General features: G+C 48.7%; 2 protein-coding genes across 2 annotated transcripts in view; one reads left to right on the forward strand and one right to left on the reverse strand.

The window, feature by feature from the left end:
• Positions 1–15,247, forward strand: part of Vmat (Vesicular monoamine transporter) — a 45,889-nt gene that overhangs the window by 21,949 nt on the left and 8,693 nt on the right. The window lies entirely within an intron of this gene.
• On the reverse strand, positions 12,774–13,998 carry LOC144142249 (anillin-like). The gene is given in 2 exon segments (XM_077673615.1): positions 12,774–13,764; positions 13,766–13,998. Coding segments are annotated over 2 exon segments (1,224 nt in total).

Here is a 15,247-nt window from a genome sequence, read left to right on the forward strand (position 1 = left end):
GTCAAGAAGACCTAGCAATAGGACTTCATTCGCAAGCCCCAAAGACGTTTTTCCAATCCAATCCAATTACTCACAGCCGCCATAGCTGGAATCGAAGAAACGAATTTCCCAGACTTTACTACCTGCTGTGAAATCCGGGGCATTAGCTTTAACTAGCACTTTAGTTTAGACTCCTTCATGCGAAAAAATATCGTTGTCGAAGCAGAAGGATCTACCACCACTGTGAGGCTAATAGTTCAGCAGAAAATCTCCACCATTCAGAGTGAACTACTCACGAGACACTCAAATTGAGCCGAAATCAGGAACATCCCTGCTTCCAACGTGTACTAAATGAGTCGTCCGCAAGACAACCACGAATAGAAAAGTGATCAGGTTATAAAGTCATTCCAAATATAAAGCCTATACCCTGCGCGCACACAATGTCACCCGTACACTGTTGGGATGCTGAAGCATGAACTAATCGCCGACCATCCCGTTTGGCCTATTTAATAAGAACGATGTGTTGAGAACATTGCTGTTCATTAGGGCATAGCTGAAGAGAGAACTAATACCTAAAGAGAGAACGGGGTTATCAGCCGGCGAGGTTAAACTTCCTTTCTTTACTCTGTGATCAAGATGAGCTAGCTGTATTGATAGCACTGAACTTACATGGTTGGCTACGAACTACAACCTTTCGAGCGCAGCTATTCGTTGGTCTACATTATATCCGCTACAACAGGGCAAGTCAATATGCACAAATCCTAACGTGCATGGTGGCATGCATGGAACCTATCGCTAAGACTTTACGTCGACACTAACGCTACACATGCCTTTTAAAACATTGTTCCCTATTTGCCCCGAGATCGAACACAGTCGGTTCCTGGCGGCGGAGGCAGGAACGGACGCCACGTCGGCCGCCTGTTCACGTTGCGCACAACGAACGACGCGCGCTGGCCACGATAAAAACAAATATGACTGCTTGTTCGGCAGTAAGCAATGGCCTGGTAGCCTCTGCATGCGTATTTTAGCGAGGAACGGAATTATCGGCTGCTGTCGAGGGATTGCGCGCGTGCTCCTTTAGGTCCGTGAAACATCGTCCCCGAGGTCATCTCTTGGCGCGTCCTAATAACTTTGTTTCGACTGCTTCCAGTTTTCTTATACTTTTCTTGCCGATTAGTGCAGTCGTCTGTCCTCTTGGGAAGTGCCAAGGTGTTCCGTTGGAGGTGGCGTGGTTGTTATTAAAGGACGGAATTACATTGAAACGGACCAATGAAACGACGGCAACCGTGCATACGTACATGTATTTACCATAGGATTGTAAAAAAAATTAACGTAACAAAAACCATTATTTTCCGCAGGGGCCCTGCACCATCCATAAATTTACGGAGGCATACTTTGCGCACGCCAAGATGCCTGTATTAAGGGAAGTGCCCTTGTTTTTTAAGCACTGTTTTGGACAGTTGCACGTGATATTGGGCGACATTTATGCCTGTTTTTAAGAATATTCTTATTTATATTTTTGCTTATGTGCGAGACTACTTCAGCCGGATATTTCGCTGCCATTAGCCCCGGATACATGGACCCGACGAGACAGACCTTGGTCAGCTGTTACACATTTTTCTGCTATTGCAATTAGCCCGTCATACGTAGAATTATGAAGGTCAAGACACTTGAAATTGCAAACAGCTTCAATGTGTCCCAGTATAGTTTTATTCCCCGCAGGAGCTGGATAAGCAAGTTTACGAAGCACAATTTATTTTTGGCTGCCACAGTTGCACGCGCAAAATAAAACCCCCTTCTTCTAGGTAAGTAGTGTCATGTATTTTACATCTGCGCGGTAAAGCCGACGTCCAATTATTTTTTAGGCTTTTCCTGCGCGATCCTACCCGCGCTGCACAATCGGTGGCGCGTTATAATCGTGAAAATACGGTATTTAGCTCCCTCCGGCCCGTCGACTCAGCCCGACGAGCGCGTCAACCCACCCCCTGCCTGCAAGTCGAACGGACTCACCCCGACGGCTTTCCGACTCACCGCGTCCGCTTATACATGAGTGCGTCGAGTCCAGACAGACAGACAGACTGAACTTTATTTGGCCACAGCTGGGGCGATTAGGCCGGCGACGTCTTCTCCGTCGTCCGTCGGGCAGCAGGGCCCCTTTTCGGCAGGGGTCCGGTGCCTTCGGCCAAGCGGGCCAGGTCTTCTTGAATTTGGGGGTTTGGGTCACGCAGGGCGGCCTCCCAGCGCGCCTCGCTGGTGATAGTAAGGAGAATGGGATGGGATCGGTGCCTAGATAGTGGGATGCTATCACAGGCCCATATGATATGGGATAACGATGCGTGATGGACCGAACAATATGGAAATTCGTCTATGTAGGTGTCGGGAAAGATCGCTGACATGATGGCAGGGGTGGGGAAGGAGCGGGTCTGGAGCTGCCGATATATGACCGCCAAGGATCGGGATAGAGATGGGTGAGGAGGTGGAAAAATGGCACGCTCCAAGCGGTAATGGGCGAGGATGTCCCCGTATGTGTGCAGCCTGTCCCGTAGAGTGAATATCTCACTATCATTGGCGGCGCCATCGAGCCCTCGGTAGACCAAAGCTCGAGCAGCTTCGTGGGCCGCTGAGTTTCCAGGTAGCGCGGTATGGGCGGGAGCCCAGACGAGACTGAAAGAACGCGATCGAATGTTCTGTGCCTTCAGCAGGACTGATAAAGTTGCTGGGGAAACTCTTGCGTAAAGGAAATTTAGGATGGCTGATTTAGAGTCACTGATTATAGTTGTTTGAAGGTGGGGACTGTGGGTCATAGCCAACGCGATGGCGATCTCTTCTCCCGCCGTGGGGGATGTCGTAGATAAGGAGGCGGAAGCGAGCTGGACTTGTTTCGAGTCAACCACTGTGGCTACAGCAGCCGCTCTGGTAGGATAGGTTGCTGCACCTGTGTATAGCGTGGGGGAGCCTGGAGGGTACGCTTTTTCAAGGGCTCTCGCGCGAGCCAGTCTGCGATCCTCATTATGTACGGGATGCATATTTCGCGGAAGAGGTTTGATTCGGAGCCTCTGGCGGATGGAAGGGGGAATGTCTACCAATTTCTGATGGTTGGAGGTGGGTGGTGAAAGGCCTAAGGAAGCTAGCAAGTGCCGACCGGTGTGACTCTTAGTGAGTCTTTCTAATTGGGCGGTGCGTTGCGCCTCAACAATCTCGTCAAGGGAGTTGTGGACACCCAGTGCAAGGAGGCGGTCGTTGGAGGTTTTTGGAGGGAGTCCGAGGGCTACCCTAAAACATTTGCGTATCAAGCCGTCAATTTTTATTCGTTCACTTAGCTTCATGGTTAGGAAGGGGGTCGAGTACGCTATTCGGGACAGGACAAAGGCTTGTATGAGTCGAATGAGGTTTCCCTCCTTGACACCCTTGTGCTTTGAAGCTATTCGAGATATTAGTCTCGTAGTTTGGTATACCCCACGTTCAAGTTCTCGGATAGTGTCTAGGTTGTGTCCCTTGCTATGGAGGCGCAAACCAAGGACCCTGATGGCGTCGACGGTAGGTATGATGTTGCCAGACTGGGTGGTAATCGAGATGTTGGGGGGGTCATGTGAGTTGGGCCGAAAGAGGAAAAACTCGGACTTTTGTGGAGAACAGGAGAGGCCGCGGCTAGATGTGTATGTTTCGATCATTTGGGGAGCTGTTTGAAGGGTGTCCTGAATGTGTCCGTCCGAACCCTTGGAGATCCAAAGAGTGATGTCATCTGCATAAAGGGAATGGTGGAGGTCCGGTAGGGTCGATAGTAAAGGAGGAAGGTCTTTCATAGCGATATTGAAAATAAAGGGTGACAGGACCGAGCCCTGGGGAGTGCCAGTGCTTCCCAAACTGATTGAGGACGTTTTAATGGGACCCAGGTGCAGAGTGAGCGTTCTGTCCGATAGAAAAGAACGAATATAGTTGTAAGTCCGCTCTCCCAAATGTGAGTTCATTATACCCGCGAGAATCGCCGAATGGGAGATGGTGTCGAATGCTCGTGTAAGGTCCAAGCCGAGGATAGCCTTGGTTGTCCGCACAGGGGCAAAAGCCGGGTCAATAATTTGGTGCTGGAGTTGGAGCATAACATCCTGGGTGGACAAGTTAGGGCGAAAGCCAAACATGGAGGGCGGAAAGAGATGTGTCCGTTCGGTAAAACTAGTTAATCTGGAAAGGATAACATGTTCGAAGAGTTTACCCAAACACGATGTCAATGATATGGGGCGAAGGTGATCTACGTGTGGTGGTTTGCCGGGTTTAGGAATTAGGATCGTTTTGGCAGTACGCCACCGTTCCGGGATAGAACCAGACTCCCAGCATTCGTTGAAGAGTCTTGTGACATCCTCCACTGATAAATCGTCTAGGTTACGCAACATTTTATTTGTTATCAGATCTGGTCCGGGGGCCGATCTGGAGTTCAGCCGCTGTATGGCCGCATTTACCTCGGCCTCAGTTATGGGGGCATCCAATTCGTCGTTCGAGTTGCCTCTGTATGAGGGGTGTTGAATGGGTGGACTCTGTTGGACATATTTCTTAGTGATGTAGTTCAGAAGGTCCTGCTCTGATCCTTCAAAATTGTGAATTAGGTATTGTATGGATTGGGATTGAGCTGTTTTAGTGGTACTGGGATCAATTAGATGACGGAGGATGTTCCAAGTTTTTTTCGAATTGAAATTGGCGTCAATAAACTCGCATGTGGCCTCCCAGTTTTGAGCCACAAGTTTAAAAGAGTAATTTTCTATTTCTTGATTGAGTCGAGCGATCCTTCTTCGGAGGTTCCGGTTGTGTTTCTGTTGGGAGAGGCGTTTTTGCATGCTAGTTTTAGCTTGCCACATATGAGCGAGGCGTGAATCTGGCTGGGGAAGGTCCGCATCGATTTCTAATTCACGTGTGGCCGATTTAACGCGATTGAGCAGACCGTCCTCCCACTCGGAAAGAGTGTCCTTAGTGAGACGAGGAGATTGTTCGGCATGTCTAAAGGCGTCCCAATCAACGATGGTGGCAGATTTCACCTGCCGGGACATGTGCTTAAGGGGGACTTTGATGTGCAGTATTTTGTGGTCACTGCCTAGATCCTGTTGCGTGTTTACCCACTGGGCTTGGGGGTTGACATATCTGCTGAAGGTTAGGTCGGGGGTAGTGTCTACGCTAACACTGTTGCCCAGCCTGGTTGGGTATGCGGGATCTGTGAGGAGGGTAAGTTGTTCCTGTTGTGCTGCTTCCCATAATGATCGGCCTTTGATAGTGCTCTTTCTGTAGCCCCACGCTGGATGGTGTGCATTAAAGTCACCTGTTATGACGATTGGGTTTTTCCGTGAAACAAGAGCAGCCTTTTTGAAGAGAGAATGAAAACGATGCCTATGAAAGCGAGGGCTGCTGTAAACGTTGAGAATAAAGAGACTGAGGGCGTCTTTTCTGGGGGGTATGATTTCCACAAAAACGTGGTCTATCTCGCTTTCGAGAGTGTGTTGTACAGCAGGGATATTGCGATGAACCAAAATAGTTGTTTCTGTAGTAATGGGATGTGAGTCGGGGAAGGATTTATATCCCGATAGTTTGGCCACGACACCTGTCTCCTGAAGGCACAATACATCTGGGGGTGGACCTAGAATTCGATTATAAATGGTTTGTTGCAAGTTGCCGCGCTTACGTCGGTACCCACGACAGTTCCACTGCCAAATGGTATAACTAGCAGTTGCCATGATCAGTTATTTGGGAGGTGGACGGCCTGTCGCAAGGCTTGGAAGCTTTTTTGGTGCTAGGGCGTGACTCTACTGTCAATAACCGCTCTTCCAATGCAGTTACCTGGGAGGTCAGTTTCGTCACAAGGTTAAAGAACGGTTCATATTCTGTAGCGAGCTTGGAGGTGATAGTTTCTGTGATTTTTTGAATAGAATTCTCTAAATCTTGCTTGGTGATGTAGGGTGTAGAAGAACCAATTTGGGGAGGGTTAGGAGGGGTTGAGTGAAAAGAAGGCGGGTTATCACTGTCCATGACTGCTGAGTCATCGGATTCGCTGGATGGTGGGGGAGATGTTTTGAGCTGTTTGATCTCGGCTCTGAGTTTCTCATTTTCTTCGAGAACCTGATTAAGTAACTGTTTTAACTCAACTAATTCATTCGATGGGGAAGATGAGTTGGAGGCCGCCGCTGCTGCCCAGTTTACCCACTTGGAAGGTCGGGACGATGCCTTTTTCTTCTCTTGGGTGGTGTCTCGTGGTGTGGCTGCTGCAGAAGCTGAAGAGGCACGTCGCTCTTGGGAGGCAGTTGGGTGCTGTTCATGGGAAGTAGGTGGAGACTTGGTAGTGACTTCTGGCGGTGATGACAGTGCAGCGCTATCTTCTCGCCATTGTTTGTGGAGGCTGGTGGTCTTTCCACGGGGAGGTGTCGCCTTGAAGCGTTGCTTGCACGAACGATCTCCCAGAGGATGTGCGCCGCCGCACAGGGCGCATTTTGGTTCACACGTGTGGGAGGAGTCGACGAGATGGTCCCCACACCTCCTGCAGCGCGTGGGGTTGGGACATGGGCAAACGTCGGCGCGGTGTCCCTTGTCACCACAGGCGAGGCATGCCTCCATCTTCTGACGATGGATGTAGCACCTGTATTCGGCACCACGGTAATAAATGTATGGAGGTACCTTGTAGCCGTCGAAGACGATTATGGCGGTGCTGGTTGTGCCCATGCGGCGCGCCTGGAGGGCTTTGGGGTTGGCTGGTGTGACGATACTGGCTGTGATTGCTTCCGGCGTATCGTAGGCGGGTATGCCGTGTATGACTCCTTTAGAGGTACCTTCGGGGGTGGCGACATAAGGAGACAGCTGGAAGTCCTGCGAGTCGATGTGAATTGCCGTGATAGCATTGTACTGGCCTGCCCTGGTTATACTGGGCGTACTGAGCACGAGAATGTTCTTTTCGGAGTTGAGGCGGAAGATGTCTGTCGATGCTTCGGCCGCAGAGATATTAGCAGCGGTAAGAATGGCGTCTCGAAGGTTGGCGGAGCCCGTTCGGGCAACGTTCATGCCACCGTGGGGCCGAAAAATAATCTTGATGTGCTCTCGGGGGAGAGGAGGCAGGCGTGGGAGCGTGCGTGAGAGAGCGCGACCAGCAGGCGTGTTGACCTGGTTGTTAGAAGGGGTAGATTCACGAAAGGATTCCAGGGCCCGATTGCCGCGGCGCCGGTAGCATTCCAACCAGCCCTTTTCGGGAGTAATGTCCGTAGGCGAGATGTCCTCACCTTGCACTGTGACGGCGTCCATAGTCATCGGGAGAACCGGGCCTTGGCTGTCCCGACAAGCCGACAGCGTCGCAGGGGGGGAGTCGATGAAATCGAACAGGCGTTAGGCTTAGCCCAGGCGCCGCGTCGATGTAGACATTGCAGCGTTCCCACGGTGCAACCGCTGGGGTGAGGCAATTGAGGCTTGATAGATCTTCGGCGGGGTGTGCTAGGAGATTTCACACACACAGAAATTCGAGGGTAAGAGCAAACTACGCCACCAAGAAAGGATTTGGTGCGGAGCCCATGCGAAGCACGTCTTACTCCGAATGGCCCCCTGGTGGCCGTCGTCGAGTCCAAAAAACTTGTTTATTTCAACTCAACGCGCCCTCGTCGGGTCAATGTATACAGGGCTATTAAGCAGTTGTGAGTATGCGCCTGTCCTGTTGCCGTTCTTATCTCGTTTTTACGTAGCCCATTCTTAAATCACCATACGAATCAGCCCGCCTAAAACGAGCTTTGATCCGCATAACCATATTCTTAAAATTAGCCAGATCTGAACCCCTTAAAGAGGACCAGAAGATTAAAAAAAATTAATGGAAGTCATGTAACTTAACATTAGTCGTCCTGCCGGGTAAAACACGAATATTATCTGCAACATGTACGCCATCTCTAGACTAGCAGAACTTTTTTATTTCTCCCGCACTGCCTGCTTTAAACAGTGTTATGAAAGATCCCGAGCCACAATTCTTGAACATTATCATAAAAAAGGTGGTCATAAATACGTTGCGAAATACCGATGTTTCTTTTACCTGCCTACTTTTCGGGGCCATTCTTTTCGCCGTTACGCAACACAACACCGAGTGGGTTTCCACCGCGGCGCGGAACACTGATCGCCAACGTTTGGCTCTTCCCGTTGAACTCTTTCTCTTAGTGCTGCGGCTGGAACATCGGCCGGAATTCGAACGAAAGTAAAGCCACTGGTAAAGCATACATTACTTTTATACGTGTCTTTTCTAGTCAACCTGAAAGATCGAATGTCAGTGGAAACACGATCGAGGTTTAGTCGACAACATAGCGCACTGTTATTGGGGAACCCGCTGCATTAATTCTAACGGTAAAATTGAGGAGGAACGTTTTGCCACTCCAATAACTGGGGAAGTTTATTTCCTATCTTCATGATTCTGTTACTGAGTGTTGCTTAGCAGGCCTTCTAAGCGACACTTTGCAGGACTTGAAACAAATCTCACTGTTCCAGGCGCCTATAGGATTTGAAAGGCCACAGGACTAACCGACAGCGTAGCCAGAACAGTAAATTTCTGCTCACTGTAAGATATCCAAAAAGATTGGTTTACAACACTGCCTCCGCTATTGTCACATTGCACTAATCTAACTAGACGGGAGATGCTGATTTCACTAGGAGCGTCAATACATTTGTTGGAAACTTTCAATCAGGATGAGAGCCTAAAATAACTGATACGACAGCGTTATTCATCAAACCTGCTTTCAATCCCTCATGAAAATGGACGTTGAGTTTTAATAGACCCCCTATTGTGTTTCTATTGAGTCAATAAAACGTCAATTAAAACTCATCGTCTATAGACTGTGCTCGTTAAAAAGTCAACAAACTTTGTATTGCACAAACTCAACCAACATTTTATTGCCTTCAAGACACTGAGTTTTAATACACATCATATTGCGTTTCTATAGAGTAAACCAAATCTCCCATCTTAAATACTGCGGCCAATATAAAATCAATTAACTGTTTATTGCAAAAATGCAACATGAATTGTATTGCCTTCACTATATTGAGTTTTAACAAACTTTGTATTGCCTTTCTATAAAGTCGTTTGAACTCCGGATGTGTGGACTGTGGTCATTAGACAGGCCATAAACTTTTTATAACGAACACGCAGCAAGAATCTTATTACCTTCATTATGTTGAGTTTCAATAGACTCTGTATTGCGTTTCTATAGCCCACCCATGGAGGTCTGGTAGCTTATCGGTGCATATATGTGGGTTGCTATAGCGCCGCCTGCCCCGCCTCACCAATCGAGATCGCGTGATGGACGTCCCGTCACTTCGTCTTGGGAGCACATGGGAGTGGTGGCGCCTGGGATGGCGGACATCACCAACGGAGAGTTCGAGCCCCTGCAAAGATCCTCTGCTAAAACGTGCCAGAAAACCTGACTCACAGGCAACAGGATATTACGACAACGCTGAATAAGAATTTTATAGAAAGGTAATAGAGATAAATTTAATAAAAACTCATCAGACATTCTGTTCAGACCTAGCTCATATGCAACAGGTTGTGATGACTGGGCACAATAAGAATTTTATAGAAATCTAATTGAGATACATTTAATAGAAACCCGACAGAAACTGTATTCAAAGCTGACTCAAACGCAACACGTTGATACGACCATGCTCAATAATAATTTTAAGAAATCTAATCCTGGCAAATTTAATAAAAACTCATCAAAAAGTCTATTCAAACTTTATTTACACGCAACACGATGTTACGACTATACTCAATAGGAATTTTATAAAAAATTAATTGCCACAAATTTAATAAAAATCCGTCAGAAACTGTATTCAAACCTGATTTCTATGCAACAGGCTGCTGCTGCTGTACTCAGTAAGAATTGCATAGAAAACCTATTGAATATATTTTATAAAAACCCCATAAGAAACTCATAAGAAACTACATGCAGAACCGATAAGGCCTACTGACTTGGCTCTATAGACTTTTAATTGAAACGCGGTGGCCAATTTGTAATGGAAACTCAATAGGAATATTCTATAGAATGTTGACAAAATGTTTATAGGATTCTTTTGAGCAATGTCTATAACAAGTTTATTAAATCTCGGTAAACATTTTCATGAGGGATGCCGGTAAAACTTGCCATATGGCTGCACGTAAGAGGCGTCTGTTTGAAGCTTTGTATCTGTACGCTCATTAAAACTGATAAATTTTCTGTTGGCTTCCGAATGCAACCAAGTATCGCAAGCTTCTGTAATGAACGTTGGAGCATTGGAGTATTGTCAGCATTTCGATGCACCCCATCAATTCAGTAATGGGTCGTGTTATTCATTCACTTAGGTGAATTCATCCTCGGCAAAGTTCTTGCATGCTATGAACCACGGCTGTCCAGTGATTCCTGGCGCTTCGCCGCTTTTTCAGAGTAGTAACGCAAGCTCATTGCTCTTTCCGTGCGACACATTGAACGTTAAAGAACCGAACTACAGCATACCACTCTTGTATATGCGTTTCATGCTCACGAAGGGCGCGAAATAGACACGACGCTCTCACAGCGTGCATTCGCCCGCTACGGGCCAGCGGACCATCCACACTAGTAACGCGACGCTGTCGCCACTTATAGGTCGATCTCGCGGCGAATATCCCGGGTTCGAATCCCACACCCGAATTCTCCGAATTTATTTTTCGTTGATATTCTTGGAAAATTGTCGCTGTCTCCCATTTTCGAACTCTGCCGCTCGGTCCCGCCGGTGGCGCTGGACGCCGGATTTTTCCGTAATGGGGCATATAATACTTCGGTATTGATATTTAAGAGAAAGCGAAACCGCTTTAATATGTAACGTTTGAGATTGTAGATAGGTTCTTTGTATTTGGCGCAAACCGTAGAGTTTCTCACTGGCTTACCAAGTGCGCAATCTGGCGCTAGCGTCTACGTGATTGTGCGCTAGGGCTCCATGTCTCCATGGGTGCCGCCATACTACAGTGCCTAGGATATACTGGTATATTCTAGGCACTGTAGCCATACCGTGTAGTTCGGCTACAGTGGCTAGAATTCTAGCCACTGTAGTTCGGCCGGAAGTTCGGCGTAGCATGGCCGTCAATGACTTTGTGGCTACGAAAATTGAGTTTTTGTTAAAAAAATTGCTGCCAAAAGTGCCGCCATTAACAAATTTTACTTTGTATAAGACACTAGAGGGCTCATGTTGAAAACAAATTTTGGGGTTACAAAGAAAAAAAAGCATAACTCCTGCCTTTGGCTCACGCTTCCAGATACAGCGGGCCGTCCCGGATATATTTTTAAATTATTACATACTCCAAACTGGATTGCGTTTTCTTTGCTTTTTTGTAATTTTTAGCAGAAAATAAATTTAGATTCTCTTAAACTGAGTTCTGCTTCCTCTCTATACAGTATCATTATCGTATGCTACGTGCTTTGGCAGGCGAAGCAGATGCAACATAGAAATGCAGGAATGATGTAACCATATTTATTTGTTTTGTCCAAGCGGATATAAATGAACCTAGAGGCAAAGCCTATTACCGCAAGTAAGTCTTCAAGCACGCGCGCAAAGAATTATGAAAATGCATGAATGCTTTAAATGGCAAATAAATACTGGCTTGTCGAGTCGCTATGCATGTTGCCTCATTGCGCCTGTCCAAGGCAGTGCATGCTTCAAGGGTAAGTACACGCAGCGACGGCGGCGAGCGACTCGAAAATCGTAACTGAATGGGTACAGAAAACCGATAGTGTGGCCTAGCGTAGCTTATTTAGTGGCTATAATGTGGGCGACAGCGGCAAGTGGTATACATTTATAAATAGGCCGCCGGGGCCCTCGCTCGCTTTTTTCCGGGCAGAAGCAGCCAACAAGCGAGCGGCAGCGACGATACAGTGAACTGTAGCGACGAGCGATGACGACGAAGAACACTGGCGGCAGTGTATTAATTTTTTTCGCTTGCGCTGTCACCCAGTAAACTCTGTTGTTGTACGTTTTTAGTTACGTTTCACGCGTCGCATGTCGCTGTCGCTGCATGTGGTCACCTCATCTTAAGAAACTCCCCGCCAATGCGAGCACATGCTTCAAGTGCTAATCACGCTATTATTTAGACATATCTGTGATAGCCATTGAATGCCAAAAAGTGGCATCCCGAAAACGGAAAAGCATACTGAAAACAGAACTAGCAAATACTGCAGAGCCGAGATAATCCATAGCCCTTTGCACTAGCCACTTGCTGCCAATCCGATTCCCACAGTACCCACAATTCCCATGGCGGCGTGCGATCGCAGCGACACTTTCCACTCTAGGTGATATTGAGAAACTCTAGGGCGCAAACGAGTCGTTGGGAACGCGCGTTTATTCTTTTGACTTAAAATTAGTAATTGATTCCCCACAGGAAGCGTTTACAGCTGGGCGTTTGATTGACATACAGAGCCCTCTGTCGTTGCTTTCCTCTTGAAACTGCCAGTTGCTTGCATAGTTGCGTCCCACTGTAGCAGCACAATAAACATGATTTTTTTTTCAGTTCCTCCTCTGAAATTCCCTTCTGAAAACTTCCCTCTACTACAAAACTTGAAACTTAAAACAGTCCGAGATAGTCCTATAGTCAATGAAAAGGTCTAGACGATCCCTTATAAAATAAAGGACTCGGATATTCACGACAAACTTTTATTATTTCTCTTACCCTCCCCCTTGATCTCTGTTCACTGAGGCATCGCCGGTAAAGTAGTCAATAACGTAACAAAATCGAGATTCAGCGGCTTTATTGACACTTGTGGAGGCGAAAGAGAGCTCCGTGGTAGAACCAGAAGTCCACGCTAATTAGGACCCTCTCCCTTGCAGGCATCCTGCGTGCGAACGCACTCGAGCATTTCGTTGATGGCTGAGAGCCATTCATGGAGTTTCGCTTCACTGTCCGCGGACAGGCGATGCCTGGTTACAGCAGCTGCATCCAGCAGGCCGCTAGAGGCGTCGTCACGGCGCCGGCAATCTTGATGCCGTGCAATGACCAGCTCGAAGGCAGGCGCCTGGTCGCACTCGGTTCGCGGTAGGCGTGAAACGCGCTCTGTGGTGCAACGCCGAAGGTTGAAACATTCCACAGCCGCCTTCACCTCTTCTTCCTCGGAAGTGTTCCAGAACACAAGGGCCCCGTCCGCGAGCAGGCACCAGCGGCGTGGGGCAGAGGGGGAGCTTTTGCCGCTTTTCTGTTCGAGGAACATCAAATATCCTCGGTGCTGGAGCTCGTAGTATTCAAGCAAGCGGCTCTTTACGGTCGCACTGGCCTCGAGGCAGGAGCATCCTGGCAAGCGGGTCACGGGGATGATACCTCCGCTGCTTGTGTACGCGTTCAGGCGGAGGAATCCCAGGCGCGTGAAAGATGACGGGTGAACACTGCAGATTTCTCCGGGAAAAGGGTCTGCAGGCTTTCGAGATGAGTTGCCCTCCTTGCCTCGAGACGATTTCACCTGTGCCTTTGCTTTCTTCGTGACCCACTTCTTACCGTGGGACGCTGACCTCTTGGCAGCAGTAAGGGCAAAGATGTCCATCGCCACCTCAAAGTTCTCGTGAACTGGGGCAAACTGGATGTCAAGCTCGAACTCTAGGCAGGAGCCGCCCCCCTTCTGTCTCATCAGATTTTCGCTTGACACAAGCGCTGACGCCTGAACATCTGCGTTGTGCTGAAATAGGATGATGAAGTGGTGCACGGAGTTACTAGGAAGTTCCAAGGATCCTGCAGTGATAGGTAATGTAATTTTGTTCACCACCAGTGAGCGCAGGGGCCCCTCACTGGGCGATTCCTCGCCTCTATCTCAGCCGTCGAATTTCGTTAAGTGCGGCCAGACGGGCTTGAATCGCAATGAGCAAATGTTTTTCGGCCTCGATCTGTGGTCTGGAGCCGCTGAACTTCTGTGATGCCTGGCAGTAATCCAGCGCCTTGCTTGCTTGTTTCATGGTCTGTAGATGCGCGTATGCAGTTCCCTGTAGCGCTTCGACCACCTCAATCGGAAGTAGCGGCTTGGATGTGCCATCTTTCTCGGCCATGGGGCACGCTTCTGGCTTCTAATAGGTCAAACTGACCCTGTCACGGTTATTCTCACCCTTTTCATCCGCCAAACTTTGCGAAGCAGCTTCACCTTCGTGATGCTGACGGCCAGATTATATGGAAACGCCGATGGTAGCGTCCACGGCCGGAAGCTCGCGAACCCGCAGAGCTCCAAGCCTTGGGAAGGCATCTGAGTCTTTTCGGGAGGACACGACAAGGCCTCTTCTTCGGGGCATTTCTTTACGGCGAAAAACTTCTGATCTTCGCTTGACCTGCTTCTTTGTAGTTGCGAGCGTCCCTGTTCTTCAGGTGGCACTTCGTCACCAGCACCGTGCTCGGCCTCAAACTCACACTCATTCACAACGGTCTTCGCCTCCATGGAGCCAGTCGTCTGGCGCTGGTCAGCCCGTCGCCGCCCGGTCGGCTCAGCCGGCACTGTCAGTGGCCGGCCGTCCGTCATCATCAAAATGGCGACGACTGGTTCTCGTTTTCTTTCTTGCTTTGTCTCGTGCATCGTGATCATAATGTCGCTTTCTGACACACTCGGATTGTTTGATTGTTTGCAAAACAAATTTAATGCATGCATAGCAGCCGTGCTATCCCTGGGGTCACTCAAATGCTATGATGACGACACTCATAGCAATGACAGGGCAGACACATGCTTCTCTGCTAAATCAAGCCAGCTCTTCGGCGCCCTGACTTCGGCATTATGCATCGGAGTCGACCGCAAGCGGGCGTTTTTATTTATTCGCGCTGCTATGTGTGACGCAAATTTGCAGAGAATAAGTGCATTGGGCCGTACTTCTTGTGTCGGGGCCTGTTTGGTAGCTTTTAGGTTGCGCAGCTAATCGGATGCCACACATACAGCGGCGTTCAATCCCCCCGAAAGCACCCATGCGCTGCAGCCTTCCGAGCTGCATGTCACCAACAGGCCCACAGATGCACGATCACCTCCGCTCCTCCTACTCTCGCAAGCCACAACCATTTCCGTCTTCGTCATCACGCGTTTGCTGCTTAGTTGAGGCGTCTTCAGTCTTTGTGGCTTCCTGTGACCTACCGAAAAATGCACTTTTACGTGTGAACATAACTACAAATTATTTATGAGATCCTTGGCACACAGTCAGATGGGTAAATGGCCTTTTGTGCTTTGCCTGCAGATGCCGCATGGGCGCCCCGAGAGCTGGGAAAAGTGGTAAGGTCTTTAATCTGCGGCGAACGCTCGAGGACCGGCCGTGGTGGCTGAGGGCT

This window comes from Haemaphysalis longicornis, unplaced genomic scaffold (assembly GCF_048455015.1).
Source record: "Haemaphysalis longicornis isolate Haplotype H1 unplaced genomic scaffold, Haemaphysalis longicornis Haplotype H1 scaffold_1, whole genome shotgun sequence".
Classification (NCBI taxonomy): Eukaryota; Metazoa; Arthropoda; class Arachnida; order Ixodida; family Ixodidae; genus Haemaphysalis; species Haemaphysalis longicornis.